At 36.6% G+C, this 23469-nt stretch overlaps 3 protein-coding genes across 5 annotated transcripts; all 3 read right to left on the reverse strand.

Annotated features, from left to right (window-relative positions):
* Window positions 1–1151: 1151 nt before the first annotated feature.
* On the reverse strand, window positions 1152–10556 carry tmem120aa (transmembrane protein 120Aa). Of its 2 annotated transcripts, none has more exons than XM_044371632.1 (12): window positions 10335–10556; window positions 7911–8029; window positions 6858–6989; window positions 6516–6575; window positions 6324–6419; window positions 4782–4871; window positions 4396–4461; window positions 3610–3671; window positions 2983–3078; window positions 2759–2823; window positions 2009–2077; window positions 1152–1741 (listed from the first exon to the last, which is right to left on the reverse strand). In XM_044371632.1, the coding sequence occupies exons 1-12, from the start codon at window positions 10410–10412 to the stop codon at window positions 1628–1630; spliced, it is 1047 nt and encodes a 348-aa protein (XP_044227567.1). In that variant the 5' UTR covers window positions 10413–10556; the 3' UTR covers window positions 1152–1627. The 2 variants fall into 2 exon arrangements, with proteins under 2 accessions (XP_044227567.1, XP_044227568.1); XM_044371633.1 differs by having other exon boundaries at window positions 2983–3075; window positions 10335–10554.
* Window positions 10557–13649: 3093 nt separating this feature from the next.
* styxl1 (serine/threonine/tyrosine interacting-like 1) lies at window positions 13650–19120 on the reverse strand. Its single transcript, XM_044370815.1, has 9 exons — window positions 18613–19120; window positions 18428–18489; window positions 17087–17186; window positions 16582–16715; window positions 16264–16412; window positions 16059–16156; window positions 15356–15468; window positions 13825–13969; window positions 13650–13773 (listed from the first exon to the last, which is right to left on the reverse strand). The coding sequence occupies exons 1-8, from the start codon at window positions 18713–18715 to the stop codon at window positions 13838–13840; spliced, it is 891 nt and encodes a 296-aa protein (XP_044226750.1). The 5' UTR covers window positions 18716–19120; the 3' UTR covers window positions 13650–13773; window positions 13825–13837.
* An 866-nt stretch (window positions 19121–19986) lies between these two features.
* LOC122995578 (serine/threonine-protein kinase pim-1-like) lies at window positions 19987–22856 on the reverse strand. Of its 2 annotated transcripts, none has more exons than XM_044370887.1 (9): window positions 22731–22856; window positions 22329–22496; window positions 21451–21627; window positions 21260–21354; window positions 21064–21111; window positions 20755–20952; window positions 20462–20642; window positions 20193–20366; window positions 19987–20089 (listed from the first exon to the last, which is right to left on the reverse strand). In XM_044370887.1, the coding sequence occupies exons 1-9, from the start codon at window positions 22780–22782 to the stop codon at window positions 19998–20000; spliced, it is 1185 nt and encodes a 394-aa protein (XP_044226822.1). In that variant the 5' UTR covers window positions 22783–22856; the 3' UTR covers window positions 19987–19997. The 2 variants fall into 2 exon arrangements, with proteins under 2 accessions (XP_044226822.1, XP_044226821.1); XM_044370886.1 differs by having other exon boundaries at window positions 22293–22496.
* Window positions 22857–23469: the final 613 nt, after the last annotated feature.

The raw sequence follows: 23469 nt of genomic DNA on the forward strand, positions 1-23469 counted from the left end.
TTGGTTTGTAGGGCTGAACATCGCTGGTTGGTCAAACACAGACACTGCGGCTGCTTCAACTTGTTTAGCGTTTCATTCATAAAAAAGGAAGAAGGAAACTCTTGAATCAATATTAAGACTGGGAGAGGATATTCCTTATTGTTTGATAATGTTAACAGTAAAGTTAGGCTTTGTTGTCTGCTTCCTGACTCATTTAAATAAAAGAGAGAGAAATGGGGCTAAAAGGATAGTTTCACGAATTTTCAAGTCAGGTGTCCATATGAACAGTGAAAGAGGTTTTCCTCACTGTAATCATTCCTCATGTTCGTACTGGATATTAAAAGATCCTTCAAATGTGTTTTCGATGTAAGTGATGGAGGCCAAAATCCACAGTGTGTCCACACAGTCATTTAAAAGTCTCTGTGAAGCTTATATGAGGCTTCAGCAGTCTGAGTTATTCATATCAAGTGGATATCTGACACATTTACAGTCTGTTTAGCATCAAATTCCCTCTTTGTGTTTCCCTGTTGAGCTGCAGGTGGAAGTATAGTAACAAAAAGAGGAACTTTGGCACTAAAAAGACTGTAACGTTGAAAGATATCTACTTGATTTGACTCATTTGGACTGTTGAAGCTTCATATTAGCTTCAGATAAACTTTTAAATAAATTTTTGCACAGAAGGAGGACTGTGGATTTTGTCTACAAAGTCCACAATGGATCCCTCAATGGTCAGTGAACAGCAGGAATGATTACAGCAAGAAAAACCTGTTTCAATGTTCATTTTGGCTCCTGACTGTTGTTTTAAGACAGAGTTTAAAGTCCCATATTTGACCATGATTGACTTTCCAAACTAGTTGTGATGTTACAAATCCTGCTTGTAAATTCTGCACATATATCAAAATATAAAATGCACTTTAACTTTAAAAATGCATGCTGGAAACAGTCGACTACAGGAGGTTAGAATGAGGTTATACCAAATACGATGTACTATATTATGACATCTTATAACATCTATTACTAAAAGTTCATCTTAGAGCATCGGAAATGTCCAGTGGCTGTTGTAGGGTGATACGTCAAAAAATATATATTTACCAATGATGAATGCAGTTTTGTATCACCACCTGTAATATCAGCTTAGCTTACGCAACAGTGAAAACAACAACCAGGGGGTCTGAAGGAGTGTTTTATTAAGCACTTTCTGTAAGGCAAAAATACATAGCAGCTGCTGAGCAACAAACCATTGATTTCCCTAAATAAATATGATGCTTTAACAGTTATTTCTTTATTCAGTAACACGTCCTTATTTGAGATGTACAATTCTGACCTGAATATCCTACTTACACAACCTAACAGTGTTACTACAGTAAGTAAGACCTGTGAGGTACCTGGTTGTTTTTGTTTTACAGGTCTATGTGATAATCATACGACTAACTGATACGATATGTTGCTATACATCCAAAAATATGAAATCACAAGGACTTGAAATGGAAAGGACATTGACAAACGTAGTAGTATATGTAAAATGGTTCACAAGGACAACAATCACAATCACAACATCTATAAAGAGCTCTAAAGAGAATATTAGAGCAACGGTAACATTTTTCATTCCAGGATTTTCAGTGACTCTCATTGGCTCATTATTCCAGTTTTATAAACTCTTGGACTTGTCCTTGTTGTTCATGTACTTCTGGTAAACTACTCCCAGCGTGGTCAAGAAGTTTCCCATGAAGAGCACCATGTAAGAGCAGCCGCACATGACAACCTAGAGCACAGCAAAATAAAAACAGTGCTAAAATATTTAGGCTTCAAAGTAAAAAAGATTTACTGCAGCATACAAGACTAAAATTTCAACAATCATCCACAGTTTGGATATTTGCATATTTTATATTAACGTTAATAACAACAGCTTTTGGGCATTGCATGAAAAGTTTAAACATAAGATGAGACATGAATCAGTAAAATTAATGTGTTGAATTTAATGAGTAAAATGTTACAAAGTTAAAATTGGTGACAAAGTTCTTGTACAAACCTGCCACTCTTTGCACTCCGGGAGCTGGAACATCCTGAAGAGTGTTATGCTGTTATAGAGCTGCCAGAACTGTAAGAGGAGAAGAAGTAGGTCAGAGGGGCATTTTGTTAACTGGTTCAACAAATAGTTTGGTAGTAGGGACACTGTATCTCAGCCTTCCTCTGTGAGATGTATTGTATACAAATAAAGATCAAATAGTTCAAGCACATAAAAAATGAAGTTCTTATTTTCATATCAGACGGGCCACCTCGGTTGAGTTTTAAGAAGCAACTCAAAACCTTCTATGACCTTTAATTGATGTTGTTTTACCCCTATGATTTTATCCCTTCTCTAGAATTTGTCTTTTACTCCTTTACTATGTCTTAACTGATATTTATCCTGTTTAATATGTATGTGTATATGTATGTATATGTATATGTATATATATATGTATGTGTGTGTGTGTGTATCTATGTGCTTGTGCATATGTATATATCTGTATCTATGTTTTACATTTCTTTTGTAAAGCACTTTGAGCTGCATTTTATGTCATGAAAGGTGCTCTATAAATAAAGCTTATTATTATTATTATTACTTTGTATTATAAGTATTTTTACTCAGGTTTTAACATATTTTTTTAAATCTAAATTTAATTAGTTTCTACTAGGCATTGATAAAAGTTTGTTTGTTTCTTTTTTTAATAAAAAAAAACTCAACTCAACTCAACTTAATGTAAGAAAGCGGTTAAAAATATTACGAGATGATACTCACGTGACCAAAGAACAGGAAAGGCAGGAGGAAGGTGAGGCCTCTCCACATCCAGGACTGGAAACCCTCTGAACAGAAGGAGAGGAGGGAGGAGAGTCACTGAGCTGGGATTAACTTAATCTATCATTATAGGATATTTGTCATGCATAAGAATACATGTACATGACGGATAATTGGACATACAGTCGACATAAATACAACACAACAGCAGTTTCGATATGACTCACCGACTGTGAGGTCCATGTTATGTCTTTCTCCCAGAGCTCTGAGTCTGTACAAACAGCCGCTCTGGTAGTAGTACTGGAGAAACTGGACAAAGCCTACTTAGCAAACAGAGCAGAGAAAAGAAAAGAAGAGGAATGACATCATTGTTGGTTAAGATATCAGTCATAGTTGTGTTATCTGACTTATTCATGTGCAAGACTATTGACACTGAAACTGTATTTTACACTACAAACCAATTTTAACCACCAAGAATGTTACAAATACGCACTGCAAATGTGTCAAAATAAGTATATTAAAAAATGTCAGTATGCGTGATATGACATAATAATAATTACACAGTTTGTTTTCATGAGAAATCATTAATACTTGTGCCTCTTCAGGACTCAAAATATCCTTAAAATGGGAACAATGTGAGAAGAAAGAAAATCACTTTATCTGGAGTGATGAAGTCTGGAGCACACAATTATTGTTAGAGCCTTTTAGTAAAGACACAAAGCATTTCTGCAGCGTGGAAAATCTTTTCACTCACAACTGATGTCTACACTCTCTCTATGCCAGTTAGTACATAGTGCATATTTCATAATGTTAAGTAAGTAGTTTGAAACTGGGACACAGCTTGAATTTCTTACTTTGGTATAGACAATATGTTAGGAACTGGTTCCTAAACATCTGGTAGAGAGCACCTTCAGGCCTGCGAACAAAGAAAACATCTGGTTAGAATGGAGCTTCTCTGTTAAAAATCTCAAACCCCAAACTTTTATGATATTTAAGCAGATCGTTTTTGGCTTTATTTTATAGTTGAAAGTGCTAAAAGAGGCAGGAAACATAGGTAGAGAGAGAGGTATGACATGCAACAAAGATGCACAGCTAGAATCGAACCGTGGATGTTGCGGTTTTGTGGTTTGCATTTTACCAATAAGCTACAGGGCGCCACGTAACAAAAGTATTTTGATGGAACCAGTCACTGTGTACTTATAACAATGTTATTATATTTTGTAGAGAGTTGTGGTGCAAGTATAAAACTGCTGAGGTGCTTCCAGACACTGACTAGTTGCTTCTACATCCATCACTCAACAACAATGAGTGTTGAATGGGTGGAATGCACCATAAAATAGAGGAAATAGTTTAAAATATGACATAATAATCATTCGTCCAGACCAGATTATCAAACTTTGAAGCTGATGTTACTCTAAGATAATTTCTCTTCATTGATGTGTTTGTTCACTGCTGGTGAAGAAGTTTATAATCCAGGGAACTCAAATACCACTACTATCAGCTCCTGTGTCGTTTGCGGTTTCTGTGGTTGCCATGGTTACACGGAAAGCCAGGAAAAGTAAGTTAAAGAGCAGCAGCAGTCACCCTCTCTCTCTCTGAAAGAGCCGTCAGTCTAAAGTAAAGTAGATTAAATCACTCACCAGGTGAGCATGACTCCAGACAGGAAGGTTGACACATAGTGATGAAACACCCACCAGCCTTTGATCCTGAAACAACATACAGGACTGACAGTAAGGGATACAGGACTGTGCTGTGTGTAGTAGACAGGATACCATCAGGCAAGGTATAGATACAAGCTAGGTCTGCATGACATGACCCGTAAAATATGAAGAGAAATATAATGAGGAATGTACTCAGAGTCACTTCATTAGAAAGAGGCTCAAACGAAAGACTTTAATAAAGGGTTTTGGCTGAGAGTTCAAAGTGCTTTTCTATATTACATGTCCCCGAGGAAGCCTTTCTGTAGCCAGTTTAGCTGTTATCATATGGTAAAAACAGTGGAAAGTAAAGTACATTTGTTCCAGACCTTGAGCCGTTACTGATGAGGATACTCTCCCGGATGGTGAGTGTACAGTAATACCACACCAACAGGAAGTTGAAAAGGGCATCTAAGGCTCTGAGAAACAAGAACAAAAACGGTACGTAAGGAAGTTAAAAAAAAAAACAACAACCAAATCCACACATTTAATGGAAATAATTCAACAAACACACCCATTCATCCACACTGTCTGTCTGCAGTGATGTGATGCAAAGTATCAACACTGGAACTGATCAACCACATATTGTAGTCACGGTAACCAAGTAACCAAATTTAAGAGTTCATTATCTAGCATTTTTGTTCATTTTTGCCCATTTTTGTTCATATCTGGAGACATTTACATACTTTAATTTACATCACCTAACCCTAACCCTAACCCACTTACATACTTTAACCCTAACCCTAACTCCTAACCATAACAAGTCAACATAAGTCATTGAATAAGTTAATTAATAGTAATTTGTTAAAGTTCAGCTAATAATCATTTGGTTTAATTGATGTTGATGTAAGCGTGATATTTTGTAAAGGCAACATTATTTAAGCTTCCTGTTAAAACAGTGAAGTAGGTTACTGTCACTTTAAGAGATATAGCTCCCTTTTGTTTTACTGGGGTGAACCTCCGAAGAGTCGAGGCTCCAGTAAGGACCGAGCCACACGGTTTTCTTACCGTAGTACAGTTTGCTGATTAGGAGAACTTGGCTTTGAATACTCCTGTAAGAAGATACTAAAAACTGTGGAATAAATACTTATTTTATCATTTTTTAAAACGGAGTCCTGTGGAAGTTTTTCCTCTTCAAGCTAACGTACACGAGTTAGGCCCTCGTTGAGCTTCAACCAGCCACAGTATGTTTGAGGTTGTGTATAAATATTATATATATATTATTGTTATAGAATTCTCTGAAATGTTGATATCAGCCTCAAGAATCCAGTATTGGTCAGGCTCTATCATGAATATACTAAGAGGTAGCTTGGTGATGTAATACTGGAGCGCTGATTTAATCATTTTGTTTGGATATTCACTTAGTTTCAAGAACTAATGTTTCTACATTATGATAAACATGGTCACTAGTTACACGATCCTGCTGCTGGAAATATTCACTAAAAAAACTAAACAGTTTGCTCCAGTTTGAGTAACATTTTCTAAAATCTACAGTGCCAAGCTGCTGTAGGAAATGACTCAGCATTTTTAAAAATGAAACTATATATTCATGACCCCTTTATAAAGATTCAATTACTTTAACAAGTTCAACTCTGTAATTTCAGATTTCAAAGAGCTTAACGACCTCTTGAAATGAAAAATACTCCAAGGATAAGGAGACACACACACACACACACACACACAAATACATACATAGGATATAATTTATATATATATATAATTAATATATATGAATCTTAATGTTGAGTTAATGTTCGTATTGTTGTTAAATCGTATTTGTTCCATTGAATTGAATTAAAATCTTCATCGCTCTACTCCCACAATTTGGATTCAACTTCTGCAAATGTAGACAAGATGTTGGGAAATCTTACCTGTAGCTGAACAAAAAGCTACATGTGAAGGAGAAGAGGAAGAGGATGACCGTGAGGACCAGTTTAAATTTCTCATATTCATCTTTGTAGGCGAATCTGTTCAGTGGAGCAAACAGAAATGATGTTACTGTGATGTTGACATGAATGCATTTTGAAAGACCGTGATGAAAGGTGACAGTCAGTGTGACTTACTTGGACTGTTTATTGAGGAGTGTTACGTTGACGTTTCCTAAAACAAGACTGAGGTATAACCTAAACAGGAAAAAAATTAATTATACAAAATGATAACATCTTATACAATTTTGTCATTTAAAAATATTATTGGTTTCAAATTAAACATGTTGCTTCATTAGCCCTTGTATCTGACCTTTTACACAACAACAAACTGTCGCAACACATTAACTGAGCCAGTACGACTGCTTTTGCAAGATTCCTATGTTAGCTGCATTATGGGAACAGAAAAACTGACGATTCATTGTGAAACTCCCTTTTGTCATCCAAATACACAAAATGAATCATATGAAGGAATCAAACCCGTTCTTCTTTGGCAGAAAAGCTTCCATCTCCAAGAAAGCGTTCGCTCTGTCTTTGATGGAGTCCTCGATTTCGGAGATTGAGTCCAAATCCTCTGGACTTAATTTTGGTGTTGGGTGTTTTTGTTTGCATCTGATCATAGAAAAATAAAAACATTATGACATGTTTATAACACAGCGCAGACTCTGCACTGTGGCCCCTATCACTGATCTCCACATAAATCCCTCACTGGCTTTTCACCCATCAACACTGATGATAAAGTCTCATTTAAATGCAGGACCAGGTTACTGTCACATGCACAGCAACACAGCTAGTTACAATTTAAATACAATATAAACAAAACCACTTAAAACCACTTAGAGCTGCAACAACTAGTCGATTAATCCATTAGTCAATTGACAGAAAATTTAATTATTTAGTTAACTGATTAATCATTTTTTAATCTTTTTTGAGAAGAAAAGGTCCAACTTCTCTGGTTCCATTCTCTCAATTGAATATAATACAAACTCATATTTTCTGGTTTGTTTAGTCTTCACTGATTGTAAACTGAATATCTTTGGATTAATGACTCTTGGCTGGAATAAAAGACATTTGAGGACGTCATCTTGGGCTTTGGGAAATGACTAAGCGATTGAAAGAAATCGACAAATTAAATGATAATGAAAATAACTGTAAGTTGCAGCCCGACTACCACTGCACTCACTTTAACTCAGCGTCCTTATCTTCTATAGATAAATGCATCCTCTCATTGCCCCGACAATCTGACGACGCATAATACTCATCACTAAATGCTCAAGTTTATGTTTATTTGTAGAGTAATTTCATACAAAAGCAATCAAAAGTGCCTCACAGCTGTAGAAAATATGTAAAATCTATAAGAGGAACCTGTAATGAACAGCTACCCTGTAAACATGTTTGAGAGAGATATGATTGATTTAATGGCTTTTACAGGAGAAACGGTAACAGGCATTGAAATAATGTAGTATAATGTAGTCCGCTGGCCTGCAATTGCACAACATCATGTCTTCACTGAATCCCTGATCAAATACCTACTCTTCCAGTGATCCGGTGAGCTCTTTCAGTTTCTTCCTCTGGCGTGTGATTGCACTGGAGCAGCTGTCTTGCAGTTTGGTGACTTCTTCGAGTTTCTGTTTATACAGACGATGAGTGTCCTAGAAGTGAAAAAAGATGCAATCAGCCTCTTCAACAATAATACCCCAACAGGCACTGGCGGCCTCTGTCAGTGGCTGAGATTTATTGTGTGAATAATGAAAGATTTATTGTTAATACCAGAATAACTATTTATAGAGGAAGTAACTTGATCTTGTTTTTTGTAATTGTTTGTCTTTTGCCATTAGACTTTTTAACCTTCATATTGTTCCCCACAGTTTTACTTGTGTCGCTGAATGTCACAGACACAGTGGTTTACTGTTTGACCTCCACTGAGCATGTGACCTGAGATGACAGCTGATCATGTGATGGCATCCGCAATGAGTGATGCTTTGAGTTTTGAGTGCTCTGGTGCATTAAATCAAGAGCTTTCTCTGACATTAACTGTTGCAGCAGTCAGCTGAGTTGTGTTCCAGCAACAATAGTGAAATGTAACTATGTGTGTTTATTCAAGTAAGAATTTAAGATACTAAAGTGTAACCTGTATTGGCACCAATGCTGACCTGATAAAGCAGATCAGGTATCAGCCAAGATATGACGATCGATCGAAGATTTCTTGATCCATATCAACATTAAATTAAGTATTTCTACAGTCAGTAATATTCATTTAGTCACTGCAGCCTGCCAGATTAAGTTATTAGTCCCTGTTACCTTACATGTTACCTTACATAAAAATGATTCAAATACAGTGAGGCTTGCAGAGTTTAAATTTGGGGAAAAGAGAGTACTGGTATCAGCAGATATCCTGAGTTGAGGTATCAATCGATATTAGAAGATAAAAAGTTGGATCAGGTGCATCACTACTTCATTTGAGAGGAAATATTGTACTTTTGAATGCTCTGCTAAGCAGCTATAAAGACTAGTTGCTTTTAAATTAAGATTTTACATACAAACATATGATTATCCTCAGGGATATGACATGTTGTACATTACATGACTCAGCAGTATGTCAAAATTAATTAGAAAGAGCTCCACTTCAACTAGCTACAACATTAGACTGTGGCTTACACAGTAATGAACTAGTAATAATAATAATAATAATAATAATAATAATAATAATAATAATATACTCACAAATCAACTGTTACTTTTGATAATTTAGTTTTTCTAATAATACTTTTTTTTTTTTTTTACAGCAACAGCACACTTTTAAATGCAGAACTTTTAATTGCAACAGCTTTTTTTTTTTTTTTTTTTTTTTGCATTTTAGTATGTGAGTACTTGTTCCAGTGGTGGGAAGTACATTTACTCAAGTACTGTACTTAAGTACAATTTTGAGGAACTTGTACTTTACTGAGTATTTCCATTTAATGCTACTTTATTCTTCCACTCCACTACATTTATTTGACAGCTTTAGTTACTTTTCAGATGAAGATTTGACACAATGGATAATATAACAAGCTTTTAAATACAACACGTTGTTAAAGATGAAACCAGTGGTTTCCAACCTTTTTGTTTATTTACAAAAAGCAGTGTGTAGTCGGCGTCACATTTCACATATCTATGAGTTGTTAACAGCTCTGGTGCTGCTTCACTTGTAATGGAGTATTTTTACATTATTGGTTTGGTACTTTTACTTAAGTAAAGGATCTGAATACTTCTTCACTTACTGACTTGTTCTATTACTACTCACATTTCCCAAAAACTCGACAGTAAACTCACCATTTTCGCTACAAAGGCACTCTTAAATATTTAAACTATATCATGGCTACTTGATGACAACACAATATAGTCCACGTATGTATTTTGTAAGACGGATTTCTCGTTTAAGCCAATAAGTTAATGGTTTAAAGATAACTGGGAACCGTTGTGCCTCCCCTGAACAGTGCCGTACTGTCTGGGACAACGTGATAACCGTCCCGGTGGGGTTAGTGGTAGTTATCGACACTAGTTACCTAATTCCGTATTACTATTTTTTTTTCTTTTGTCTGTCACAATACAATTATTATAGCGGCTGTGGGGTGAACCAACTGTCGCCTCTGTGTCCCCACCGCTTATTTTTTTCCCACCCGTATTCCGTGAAGACCCGCCCTACTCTGCCTCTGATTGGCTAGTACTCGTTGCCTTCGTTGGTCAGATTGGTTAGTTTTAGCCATGAGGAATACGATTGGTTAAGATAAGGGTAGGCATATCAGGCTCAGAGCCAATCAGAGGCAGCGTAGGGTGGGTCTTCGCAGAATGCGGGTGGAGGTTACAACAAAAATAACGCATCCCGATCCCCACCCACTCCGGCTGATAACGTTAGGTTTACCCGGGCAGGGCACCTACATAGGTAACGTGTCACACCGCAGTGACTGTTCAACTTACCAGAATCTGTTGGTAGTCCTTCTCTAAATCCTCCCATTCACGTAAACATTCAGATACACCCGCTGGACTGAACAACATTTTGCGCTCAGACGCGACGAGGAAAGCTCCTGGAGTTGTGTAATGTTCAAGCCCCGGTGTGTGCAACAGTTGGTCTGTCGAGGAAGACACGCTACTTCCTGTCTGAGCCTTCACTATAAAAGCCTGAGTGACAAAGTGACATGCACTGTCATCATGAACATTTAATGCAAACTTTGTGATGTGGAAGTGTTTTTTTGTGAAAAGTTCTGAGACTGTTTAGTTTTAAAACATGTCTGGAGAGTATATTTAAACAGAGCAGTTTATTTTTATATGTATATGAAATACTCTTTGAATAATAATTTGTGTCTAATATGGTTTTTCCACAAGAAAAAGTCCAATTACTTAATTCAGTTTTAATTCTTAAAATTACATCTACTCCTTGTCCCTCATAAAATGTAAATATGGTATGTAGATATTTTTCATTTAAAAGGTTTTACCTGCTGGATCCAAGATGTCTCCTACTTCAGTGGTTCTCAACCTTTTTGGTGTCAAGGGCCCCCAAACTGTGAAAACAACCTTCTGTTGTCAAACTTTGCACGAACATCATTCTGCACAGTGAAGCTCAAACATTCAACTGAAGGAACAAGGATAAAAACACATTTTTGACAGGAGGGGGACTTTAAAGTCAAGTAAAATATCATTTTCATTATCAGTTAACCCGCTGATTATATTTTCAATTCATCAATTAAAACATTTGTCTATAAGTCAGAAATTAGTGAAAAAGGCCCGTTATAGTTTCCCAGAGTCAAAGGTTATGTCTATAAATGTCTTATTTTGTCTGACCATCAGTCAATAACCCAGAGATAATCAGTTTAACGTAAGGCTGCAACGATTATTTTCATTATAGATTAGTCTGTCAATTATTTTCTCAATGAATCGATTAGTTGTTTGGTCCATAAAATGTCAGAAAATGGTGAAAAATGTTGATCACTGTTTCCCAAAGCGCAAACAAGATGACTTCCTCAAATGTCTTGTTTTGTCCTGACCAACAGTCCATAACCCAAAGATATTCAATTTACTGTCAAAAAAGAATAAATAAACTAGAAAATATTCACATTTGAGAAGCTGGAATCAACAGAATTTTGACTTTTTTTTTCTTATAAAGTGACTCAAAACGATTAATTAATTATCAAAATAGTTGGAGAATTAATAGTTGGCAACTAATTGATTAATCAACTAATCATTGCAGCTCTGCTATAATGCATAACAAAGACAAGAATTAAATCTTCAAGTTTGAGAAGCTGAAACCAGATAATTTTTGGCATATCTGGGAAAAAATAACTAACAGTTTGATTTGTTTATCAAAATAGGTGCTGATTAATTTTCTGTCAATCAATTAATTAACTAGTTGTTGCAGGTCTCATTTATTTATTACTGGAAACTTCACATATGTTGAATTGCTTTATTGTAGACAAATTGCCCAATTCTGCAACTGAGAATGCAACCAACTGAAGTCTTTATTTTACCCATAATTTTTTTTTTTTTCTAGAAAGATTTCTATGAAATTATGAGAACAATGAAACATAACCTTTTAGTCTGGGGTGGCATAATTAATCTTGGTTAAATATTTCGTACAGTTGTTTTTTAGTTTGTAGTTTAGTTTTTTTGTTTGTTTGGTTTTTTAAAAAATATTTTAATTGGATTTTTTCATTTGATATATTGCTATTACTTTATTCCCATGTGTTGTTACATATTTTACTATTATAACTAAATGCCATTTGACCCTATCTATCATTTGTAACCATGTTGTAATTATGAAAGAAAGAAAAATAAACTTGAGTTTCGTTTTGCATTACTGCAACCAGTATATCCAAGCACACAGCATCTTTACAGATTAATTACTTTACATACTTTTTCAAAAATACCTTATATTAGCAGTACTGTTATATTCTCCATATACAGTACGTTGGCGTGATTTTAATTAGTTGAGTTAAACTGAGCGAGTTAAATCAACTGTGCTTTTATTCTCAATATTGTAATAACCTCCGGTAAAGTAACGTCAGTGTACTTTACAAAGCTGTCAAGTTCACGACCAATATCCCTGCGTGCTACGTGCTCATTGGACGTGCTAATTAGCAACTACTTCATCCAATCAGATCTCTCGTTGGTGATCTGGAAGATTTTGGTTGCTTGTTTGAACAAATCAGCACGAGCATCTTTAAACAACTGTTATACTCATCGTAATGGATGCCCTGAGTTTAGCCTGTCAGGCAACACTGCCTCTCATATAAATTCTATTTTATCAACAAGGATTTGGATTAAAACTGCAAACTGTGACCCTGATCTTAACCATCTAACACAACCATTTCACTTATATCAGCTGTTTGGGTTCTCTGCAGGGAAGACACTCTGACCCCTGCGAGACAATTTTCAGGGCATCAAGTGTCGCATTATTTGGCATGTGCCTGTATTTTTAGAGCCGATATTATGTAACTCTTTTGACATCTGAACACATAATGACAGAAGTCATCTCCAATTTGTTAACACCTCTGGCGGAGCCATGTATGGACTGAACCCAGACTGATAACATTTAGGGCTCTATGAGGCTTAAAGGTGGTCAAAAAACATCATAAATTACCTTATTTATGAAGATAATTTATCACATTAAAGTGTATGGAAAGTAACTAAGTGCATTTACACAAGCACTGCACTAAAGTACAATTGTGAGGTACTTGTACTTGAGTTTTTCTATTTCATTGTACTGTCTTCTGTTTGCACTGTAGGCAATAAAACAAAAAATGTTCTTAATTTCACTAAACAGAGCAGATACAAGTTTTATATTTATATAATAGTATGTCATATTTTATATAAAGTATATACTGTATATTTATGAATATAAAATGTGGTCATAATTATTATAAAATCTATTAAGTAAAATGTTTTTGTTCTCATTCCTGCTGTGGTCCAAAAAACCAATCAACACATTATCTCGACTCAGCTCACATGTCAATTGATCAGTTTCCATGACAACTGAGGAAACCCCAACTGCTGATGAAGACAGAGTAATATGGATGAAAGCTCTGGAAAAAGGCTTGTAAGTGAACTTTAAGCTGGGATTGCTCTGTCAAACATATTTTCCATTTTATTGAAAAAAACATGGCAAATTCTGGTGATCACGAAAGCAGAAAGATACAAAATAAGTCTCATTAAAATGATTACAAAAAAAAACACAAGTGGAACATTCAATCATAACAAATTTTGTGAGACAAAATTTCAACACATCATATACATGTAGGTTTTTATTAAATCAGCACTGCGATAAACAAAAACAAACGAAACAAAGAATATCAAATGTACTTTTCTTTTATCATGCCAGTACTGCTTATCTTTCTCTGTACAAAATAATAACACTGAATTAAATATCATGGGCTGATACGAGACTCGCCGGTTGCTCAGAAAAGCCGAAGTATCGACTCAGCTGTTTATTAAAAACGAGGATCAGAGATATCAGTCACTTTCGTTCCCCTGGTGTGAAGCTCCCAGTCTGACAGCTGCTGTAGAAACCCCGTGTTTGGCCTCATGCTGGGTTTACATTTTAGCATGTACGTCCATGCCTCCTGAAAAAAGTCAAACCAATAGCATTATGTTCTGTAAATGTAATATTATATTTGGGATATTTCCTTTCTCTTGAGTGTCATCAGTATCACATGGTTAGCTTAGCTTAGCATCTAGCTGGTCCAAACTTAAAAAAGCTCACTAATTAACATGCATCTTATTTGTTTTAATCCTTAAAGGTTCTATATGTAGAATTGTTGTAGGATTAATCCATTATTTCCTGCAGCGGGAGGGACAGACTAACAAATTACCTGTGAAAACAACGGGGGTGTATTCAAAACACCCTCGTTGTTTTCACTACTTTGAACTCGCCCAACCTAACGGAGACTGCTGGGTCTAACTGTACTCAACGTTTACTGAACGTTTACTGAATCAGTGTTTCTCTATAATGACACAACGAGAACCCCCACCAGGCCCCCAAAAATATTTTTTAATATTTGACAGCGTTTGGGAGTCTCTGTGCAGCGCTGTTCCGGTATGTGAGTCAACCTCTGTCGTTGCCTGGGAAACGATTGGTAGCGTGGCTCCGTTAAGGAGTATGTTTACGTAGCGAGCGGGAAAGAGCGAGGGACAGAGAAGTGACGGTGGATGCGAGCGGAGCAGAGGAAAAAGTTAGTAGTAAGTTGTCAGTCTGGCAGTAAATGTACAGTACAGACTACAGTGTGTCAGTTAATAAATGCTAAAAAGTCACGTCTGTTGTCTCCCCAAATGCTGGAAAAGTGAAGGGGGTTAGCTCCAAAGTTAGCAACAATGGGTTAGCATAACCTGAAGACACAAAACAGAGAAATACAGAACAGAGAAATGTGTGACTGCCGAGTTTACTGTGCACTCTGTCCCGTTACACCCCCCGGGAGTGAGAGATGCTTTGTTTATGTAATTATGAGAAGCGTAAGCGAGGAAGAAGAAATCACCTGCAATAGTCTCACGCCGCAAGCACCAGGATGTTGACTACAGCTCATTTAACGGCCACAGATGTCACTAATGAGAAGGAATTTCTGATTCCTACATATAGAACCTTTAAATGAAAAGATTTTTGTGCTTTAACTATGTCTTGGCATAAACAGCCGGGTGTAGTGACCGTGCGCAGGTTACAAGGTTTGGTACCATCGTGCCTGTACAGAGACCAAAACTGTAACCTGTGCTCACCAACGATGTCTGGAGCTGCTGCACAGACATATTGGAAAATTGTTCCAACACCTAATTCACCCTAAAATCAAATCTTTACATTTTTGTTCATGTTACATGTCCAAAGATTTGAAAACTCACTTCAAACACCTCATCTTAGGGTTGTAAGACACTCTCAGCAGGGTATAATCGTCTTATATAACTTACTGTTCTAGAGATTACATCGTAACCATGACTATACACTGCACTGGATGAACACTCGCCTCCAGCGTGTATTTGAGGTGGTGCATGAGAAAAGCGATGGTCACGGCGCTGCAGCGGCTTCTGCCCTGCCTGGAAACGATCAGGACACGAGAGCCCATGTTGATGTATGAACCTGAAAACACGAAAAAAAGAAAATGGATAGCTTTACGCTATTAAGCCGAGTCATAACAGTATCTCGATTTGTGGCAAATTTAACAAAAAAATAATTCCTTGTTCCTATCAAAAAGTCTCAATAAATGACCTCTGATCTTTGAGCTCGTGGTGGCACAATACATGTTAGATTTAGCTCTTTAAATTCAGATTCTACTTCTGAGAGACTGTGAGGAAACTTGCACATGTTTGTCTCCATTTCAGCCAATTTAGTGAGCAGTCAGGAAATGGTGACGCACCATGTTGATCACAGAATTATAAATCTTGTAATTATTTTTTTTGATGCACCCTGAACTCACACCTTAGTCCTGAAAGAAAAAACATTTCATTCAGCTGCATTTTTTTTACTTTAACACTTGAACCCAAAGTAAAATTGAAGCGGCTAAATCAGTTGAATGTGTATTTTTTTGCTATTTCCAATCCCCTGAATGTAGCGTTACATTACAGACACACGTAGAACATTTAAAACAAATTTACCTGCTTCTATACATGAGATTACAAATATTTGTAAAGATTTCAAAGCTTATTAAGTACAATATAAGTACAACTTACCAATAAAACTACAAATCCTTTCAAAACTTGAATATAAATCAGACACCACTGAGTCAGCTACAGGGATGTTGAGGATGCTCTGGTTCCCTTTTAAGGACCTAAAGAATCAATAGAAATCCAGAACAATCTCAATAAATTAAATGCAATACAGCTATGGTGAATGATCAGAATATTCTCTAATCATGTTTCAAATATCCAGACTCACTCCAGAGTGTTACTCTCTGAGATGCTGATGACGGCGCTGATTTTCAGGTCTTTGTTGATACTTGTTGAGTCCATGGCTTGTTTCTGGTCACCCGTATACAGCAGTCCTGCTATGATCTCCACTGGATAAGTCTTGAAGTTTTCCAGCTCCTGAGATAAGTTCATAAATATATTCAATTGTAAGCAACAGCAACAATTTGAATCAACTGACTTTTGAATGAATTTGGGTTGAACTTTCTCCAGACTTTGAGATGAACCTTTACAGACATAATAATGAGTAGCACGAAGCCTCCATTGCTGTGTGTTTGTCTTCATTTACCAAGATGGTGTAGATGATTTTCTCCGTCCTTAAGAAAGGGTACAGAGCTGAAAACCTCTGAAAGCCTCCTTTCACTATGCGGACTGGATAGAGGCTGACTTTAGCCAGAGACTGAGCACATTCGACCGCTCTGCCTGCAATCACAGTCAGAAACAAACTCATAAACATCACCTAACACAAATGCAAATTTGCTGAAATTCATGCTAGTGGGAGCATTGCCATAAGAAATTACTGGTCTTCCTTAGACAGTGCATTGTGGGAGAATGGTGGAAAATACAGAAAGCACATTGTTAACCACAGACAGTCTCCAAAGCTATACAGTATTATGTTGTTTAGTGGACTGGTAAATCCTCTTCATATGCTCTAGAGCTGCCTCAACCTAAACAACTCAATCACCACATGTGAAGAAACATTTCCTTTGTAACACTTTAGCTAATCTAAAACATACTTATTGACAGTATAGTACACCAAAACAAATATTATTTATGTGTAACTGTCAGCTCACCTTGCTCCTGTAAACAACACGTGTCGCCATCATAGATCACTACATGCTGCATACTGTCGACCTCGATGGCCTCTGGCAGGAAAAATGTGCTTTCTGAATCCTGGAAAGAGTCACACAGAAAGATTTGATATTTGACACATATATAATCCTAGAAACTAAAGGAATAAAGAAGCTAAGCTGTATTTCTAGGCTTGTCCTTTAGTTCTTTTGTTTAGATCCACATCAGGTACTGTAACAATGATAGTTAATCTTCACGGGCTCCACATAGAAGTGTTTGCAATTCTTAAATGAAAGTATCACATAAAACATCTAACACTTCATAACGGCATCACCTCCAGAGAAAATAAAACAATCTAGAGAAGCAAATTTACATATCCTAATCACGAATAAAACCGTGATTCTCCATTAAATATCACATGTTGGAAGAGTAAAACGAGTCTTTTATTAAACTAGTTTTATTACTTTCTGCTGTCAGTAAACCTGGTAATGAACTCCCTGCCACTGTTTGTCAATACTTTGTACTGTATTAAACCAGTATTGAACTCTGTATAAAAGTATATAATATATAGTATAAAATAATGGTGTCTAGATGATAAGAACAGGTTTCTATAACGTATCTCTGGACTTTTACTTGCTGTGATATTTTTAAGGATTTTTAAGATGTAGAAATTGGTTCTAAAAACATGAGCAAAGTTCTCAGTAATGTCTTATTCTTCTTATAGATTTCATGTTTCTGAATAACTTTTTTAATCTTTTCAAAAAAGTTTTTATTAAAAATGCATAAACATGTCAAGTTGTGTAATCACCAATTAAAGAGAAGATATTTTCATCCACCTGAAATACATGTAAGTGTACAGATATTAATAATTATTTTGTCAAAAACAATCATCACTTGAATTATTTCTTTACATTTTCTATACCAATGACTTTTTTTGGCAATTTTGCTAATGTTTTTCAAGACTTCTCAATTAGAGACAAAGATTTTTCCTCATAATTAAAGACCTGCTTTAAACATTTCTGAGATTTTAAAGGAGTAAGACACTCTGTTTTTTACACTTAACCAATACAAACAATTACATGTTGTTGCTCTACTTGTTCTAAACGGGCAGTGAGGTGCTGTCTGAGCATTACCTGTAACTTATCTAAATTATATTCTGATCTATTGGACAGTATCACTGAGCAGTAATCTAGGTGTGTTAATCTTAATGCTTGTACCAATTATTTGGTTAAATTGTAAGGCATTTATGTCTTTACAGAGTTTTAGTTCATACGTCAATTTTTGCCAATTTATACCCATCAGGCTGGGTCTGATGGGATGAACATACATGATGACTTCCATACCATCTTGACATTTTTAGCTGTTATGATGTGGCTCACATTGTAATCTTGAGTTTCACGGGCATCTAGAAAAAAAAAAGACATACACAAATACGTTACAATTAACAATTAAACAGAATGAAATCAAACAACAAATATATATGAAGTGGTCCCGTGGACTCTGAGTTGAGCTAAATCCCATCTCTTACCAATCAAACAGAGGTAGTTGATCTCTGCCAGCCTGGACACACGGCTGCTCTGGTTGAGGAGATTGTAGAGCTCCAGCGGCTCACACATCATGATTCCAGCCATCACAGGAAGACTGACAACAACAAAACAAGTAGCTACAAACACATATCAAACAGATAAAAACAACTAGCTTGACCTGTAGGAGGAAAACATATGTGGAAAGGAGCTCTCTTGTGTTCAAAGAGCACAGTTGGTGTTTGTATGGGTTCTGTTGCTAAGCAACTCAATGTCCTCCCTCATTGGTGGTTGGTGATGATGATGTAAAGCCTTAAAGTCACAACTATTCATTTCTTGACCAGGTTTATCCTCTGAGTTTAATTTTACATTTCAGTGTGTTAATATTATTTATGTTTATCTGCAGTCATTCAGCTGATGAATGTTGAATTTAATCTGATAGAGAGCTGTCTGACAAGAAGTTATTTCACCTAATTATTCAAACTTTTTCTTATTTATCACTTCTGGCTTGTCTTTTTGATAGTCCTGCAACAAGCAGAAAACAGTCTGACATCAAATTAACAGATGAATGAATGAATGAATGAATATTTATTGTCATTATACTCATTATACTCAGGTACAATGAGATGATGTAGTTAGAATAAATAAATAAAAGCAGTAAAGCAGCAGTATAAGTTGTTGATTGTCCTCTGTTCATTACACAAACTATTGCACAAACTGTCTGTTGGTCAGTTTGATAGTGTTAAGAAGAACTTATTTGCTATTTTATGCACTATTTCAATATTATTTTTGTGTCAGATGAAATTACTATTAAGATAAATGTAAAATGTTATTGAAAATTAAAGGGAAAAATCCAGAAAATGTATATCACTCAAAAAGCAATAAGACAGATTATGATGATTCTCTGTGGTCTTTCTTTTTTATAATGTTTATTTTCATGGACTTGTTGTGGACATTGTTATTGTTATTGTTGTGTTTATGATTACGTTTGTCATTATTATGACATAATGGCTCATTGGCTCCTAATTGCTCATCAGCAGCAGCTCCTGACCCAGCCCAAGCTCTCTAAGAAGACGAGGAAAAACTCCCCAAAATCCTGCGGCCAGAAGGAAAATGGGAAGAAACCTCGGGAAAGGCAATTCAAAGAGAGATCCCCTCTCCTCGGATGACTGGGGGTGCTACAGGAACTACAGGTGGGAAAAAAGTAAAAGTATTAAAGTAAAATGTCCAAAATAATGAACCGAATTAGATGATTCCAATTAAAAACGGTCCAGCCGCACTCGTCCACATCCGCCTTCCTGTCAAAGAGAAAACAGTGCTAGTGGTATTCATGTAATGAAGGGCCGTAAGTGAAAGTTGACTGATGTTTGTAGGTGTGTGTAGTGTTGGTTTATCTGAGCCATGGGTGGTGCTGTAGTTGCTCAAGTGTGGGTCGCCGCTCAGGAACTTTGGTCAGACAATTCTGCAAGAAATCCTGGCATTCTGGAGAGAAAGAAGGAGAAGAAAGATGAAGGCAACAGCTTCAGCCATCCATCAAAATGTGAACTAAAATAAACAGAATTGCCTATAAGCATGTTTTTCATACCGTTGGACAGCTTGTTGCTGATTATTAGCTTGTTGCCCAGGAACTCTCTGGTCTCAAATGATGATTTACTGTGCAGAATTTCATACAGGACTACTCCCAGCTGCCAAACTGTTGTGGGGCCGGCACTGTAGGTACAACGACTGTACCACTCCGGGGGGATGTGACATGAGGTACCTGAAATACACAGACATAATAAAGACTGTGAGGATGAGGAGGCGGAGAGGCTTTCTTTAAATGTAAAGAGCGGGAGTAGTACTCAGACATCATACCGTAAAAGATGCGGTACGACGATCCTCTCTTAACGAAGCAGCTCAAGCCAAAGTCAATGAGACGGACACGTGGGACGTCAGCGCCGGTCTCGATCAGGATGTTTTCCTTCTTGATGTCTCGGTGAAAGATGTTTTTATCCTGAAGTTCTAATGTAGCATCCAGCAGCTGTTTCAATATGATCTGAGGAAGAGATAGAGAGAGAGAGATGAGGGGAGAGGGAGTGTTTGAAAAAAACATCAGAGGATCTGCCAACATGGCCTGAACTTGCACACAAACACCTCCAGTTACTTACCTTGGCCTCCTCCTCTTCCAGGCATCCTCCGTTGATCTCATTGTATGTGAAGAGGTCTACAGAGGGGACTGGTCTCTCCAGGACCAATATGAGCTCCTTGTCCAGATCGTACCAGTCCAGCAGGGACACAGCTGATTCAGTCATTCCGAGTTTTAACATCACGGCGACCTCCACAGAGAGCTGGTTCCCATTCTTATCCTGAAACATCAAAACAAATAGAAGGTTAAGGGAAAGAAGCTCCATAAATACTCATAAATCATCCATAATGCATTTAGTTCAGTCCAAGAAATGTTAGTGTTGCTCACTTACCACTTGTTTGCAGAACACTTTATCGTTTGGGACGTGTTTAATGGCTACCTACAAGACACAAACAGGTATTTGATTAACACTTTCTGAACATACTGTGTTGGGCTGTGTTCAGACCAACATGAAATATTATCCCTGTGTAAAAAAAATGCAGCAAAACAATGCAGGTTAAACATGAGAATGTGTTTGTAACACTTACTGGTAAATTATCTGCTTTGCGGTAGCCGGCAAACACAGATCCACATCCTCCTTCACCGAGCTGGTTCCCCTCTTCATATTTGGCCTCAAATTCAGCTAAACAGTGACAGAGATATATTTGTTTTAGTTCAGTTGTTAGGAACATTAATTCATTTCATGTTACTTAAAGCCTTCAATAATCTATCTACCAACCTCTGCAGGCCTCTACTGAGGAAGTGAAGTCCTCTTTGATCTCTTCTTTGGTCTCTTTCAAGTCAACACTCCTCTTCTTCTTCCTGGTTGGTCCTTCTCCATCAGCAGTTGCTCTCCTCTTAACGCCTCTCGGGGCTAGAGATGTACTGCACCCCTCTAATAGGCTGCTGCTGCTCTCTACAGATGAGAAACACCCAGAGTAATATTAGATTGTTGATGATGATAAAAAAAAGAACAGGGTTGGAGTTGAGATTTAGGTAGCCTAGCTTAGCATAAAGATTTGAGGCAGGGGGAACAGTTACCCTGGTTCTGTCCAAAGTGGAAAAAAATATGCCTACGAGCACCTCTAAAATTGACGCATTTAAAAACACATTTCTCTCTTCCCTCCAGAGGCATCTATCCATAGTTTTGTTTTATTTGTTCAAGTTTATATATATTATAGAATTTTGACTTAAAAGCCAACAGTTTGTGTGTGTTTTGTGGATTATTCATTGCATTTAGGGTGCTGTTTTTGCAAAGAGATGTTGCTTTTTTAATTTTTAAATATAATTTGTTAATGCTGTGAGCACCAAAAATGGAATTTTATTTTTCACCTCCATTGTAGTGGGGTGAAGGAAAAAAATCTCAGAGACAGATATCTTAAAACCTCAACAAATAAAACCACAATATCTGCAATAATAGATACCACTAGATGAGTGGGATTTTTTTTCTTTGTAATCTGGGTTAACTGTTTAAGACTGAGCTGATCCTAATGCCCCAGTTGATGGACATTTCAGTGTTTTCTGTAATAATGAATCCTGATGATATACACTTCCATCTGTAATTTCACATGGTGAACCTACCTCTTTGAGTGTCCGTTGAGGAGGATGCGGACTTACCTCTTTTCACACCAACACCTTCTTCTGAGGTGTTACAAGGTTCAGCTTTAGAGACCCTTTTCCTCTTTTTGGGGGTCTCCTTGTCAGGACTGGCCTTTCTTTTCCTGGCACTGGTCCTGTCATCCTTTGCAGCCTGTGGACTTTGTTGTGTCTGGCTGCTATTAATATCTGCAAATGAGAAAAACAGTGGAACATTAATTTGTTGTGAATTTTTGTCACTAATTGTATAAAATAATCTTTTTTTTTAATTTTTTTTTTATCAAGACACAGTTCAGACTCAGATCCCAGATACCTTGTCAAGGTGAGAAAAAGTGCTCAGCAACAGGAATCTGAGAAATTAGTGCCAACTGATAAATGATATAAATTAGTATAAATAAGTGATTGCCAGTTTTTCTCACTTACCTCTTCTCCAAACAGCTGGAGATTGACAAGGTTTTTCAGAGTCTTTGTTCATGACGGCGTTAAAACAAGTTTTTAACACGATAACGTTGATGCAACGAGCGAATGTCGATCCAACGATTCAGTATCTGACAGTTTGTCTCGTGTTCTGAGGGTTTGATGAACAGCACACGGAATGTTGTGTCATGTTCTGTTATGACTTCACGTCTGTGACATCACACAGAATGCGTTTGATCAAAATGGCTGCCGAATATTGAATAAGATAAACTGTGTATGTGAGACATTTAATCATGTATAATATTTATTTATATATAAGACTATAATGATGATTAACATTCTTTAAGTTTTAGTTAAAAATATTAAAAGTCAAAAACATTATATACAGTATATACATATTATACACATATCACACACACACACACACACACACACACACACACACACACATAAATAAATAAATTATATGTATATATATATCAGTGGAGGCTGGTCCATAGAGGCAGAGGAGGTTGATCCTCCTCTACTTTTGAGAGGCAAAAGGGAGATCAAATTATAAAAAAGAATATTTGGTTGAAATAAACCATTACCAAATCTCAGTATTTATAAAGTATTTTTTCTCTCTTCTTTGGAAAAAAATCCATTGCTGAAATTCTGTTTAAAATGCTTCAACAGCGACACCTGCAGGGCAGGAGGAGAAAGAGAAGTGTGTGAAGTGGTGGTGGTGGGGGGGGCGCAATTGGTG

Source organism: Thunnus albacares, chromosome 13 (assembly GCF_914725855.1).
Source record: "Thunnus albacares chromosome 13, fThuAlb1.1, whole genome shotgun sequence".
Classification (NCBI taxonomy): Eukaryota; Metazoa; Chordata; class Actinopteri; order Scombriformes; family Scombridae; genus Thunnus; species Thunnus albacares.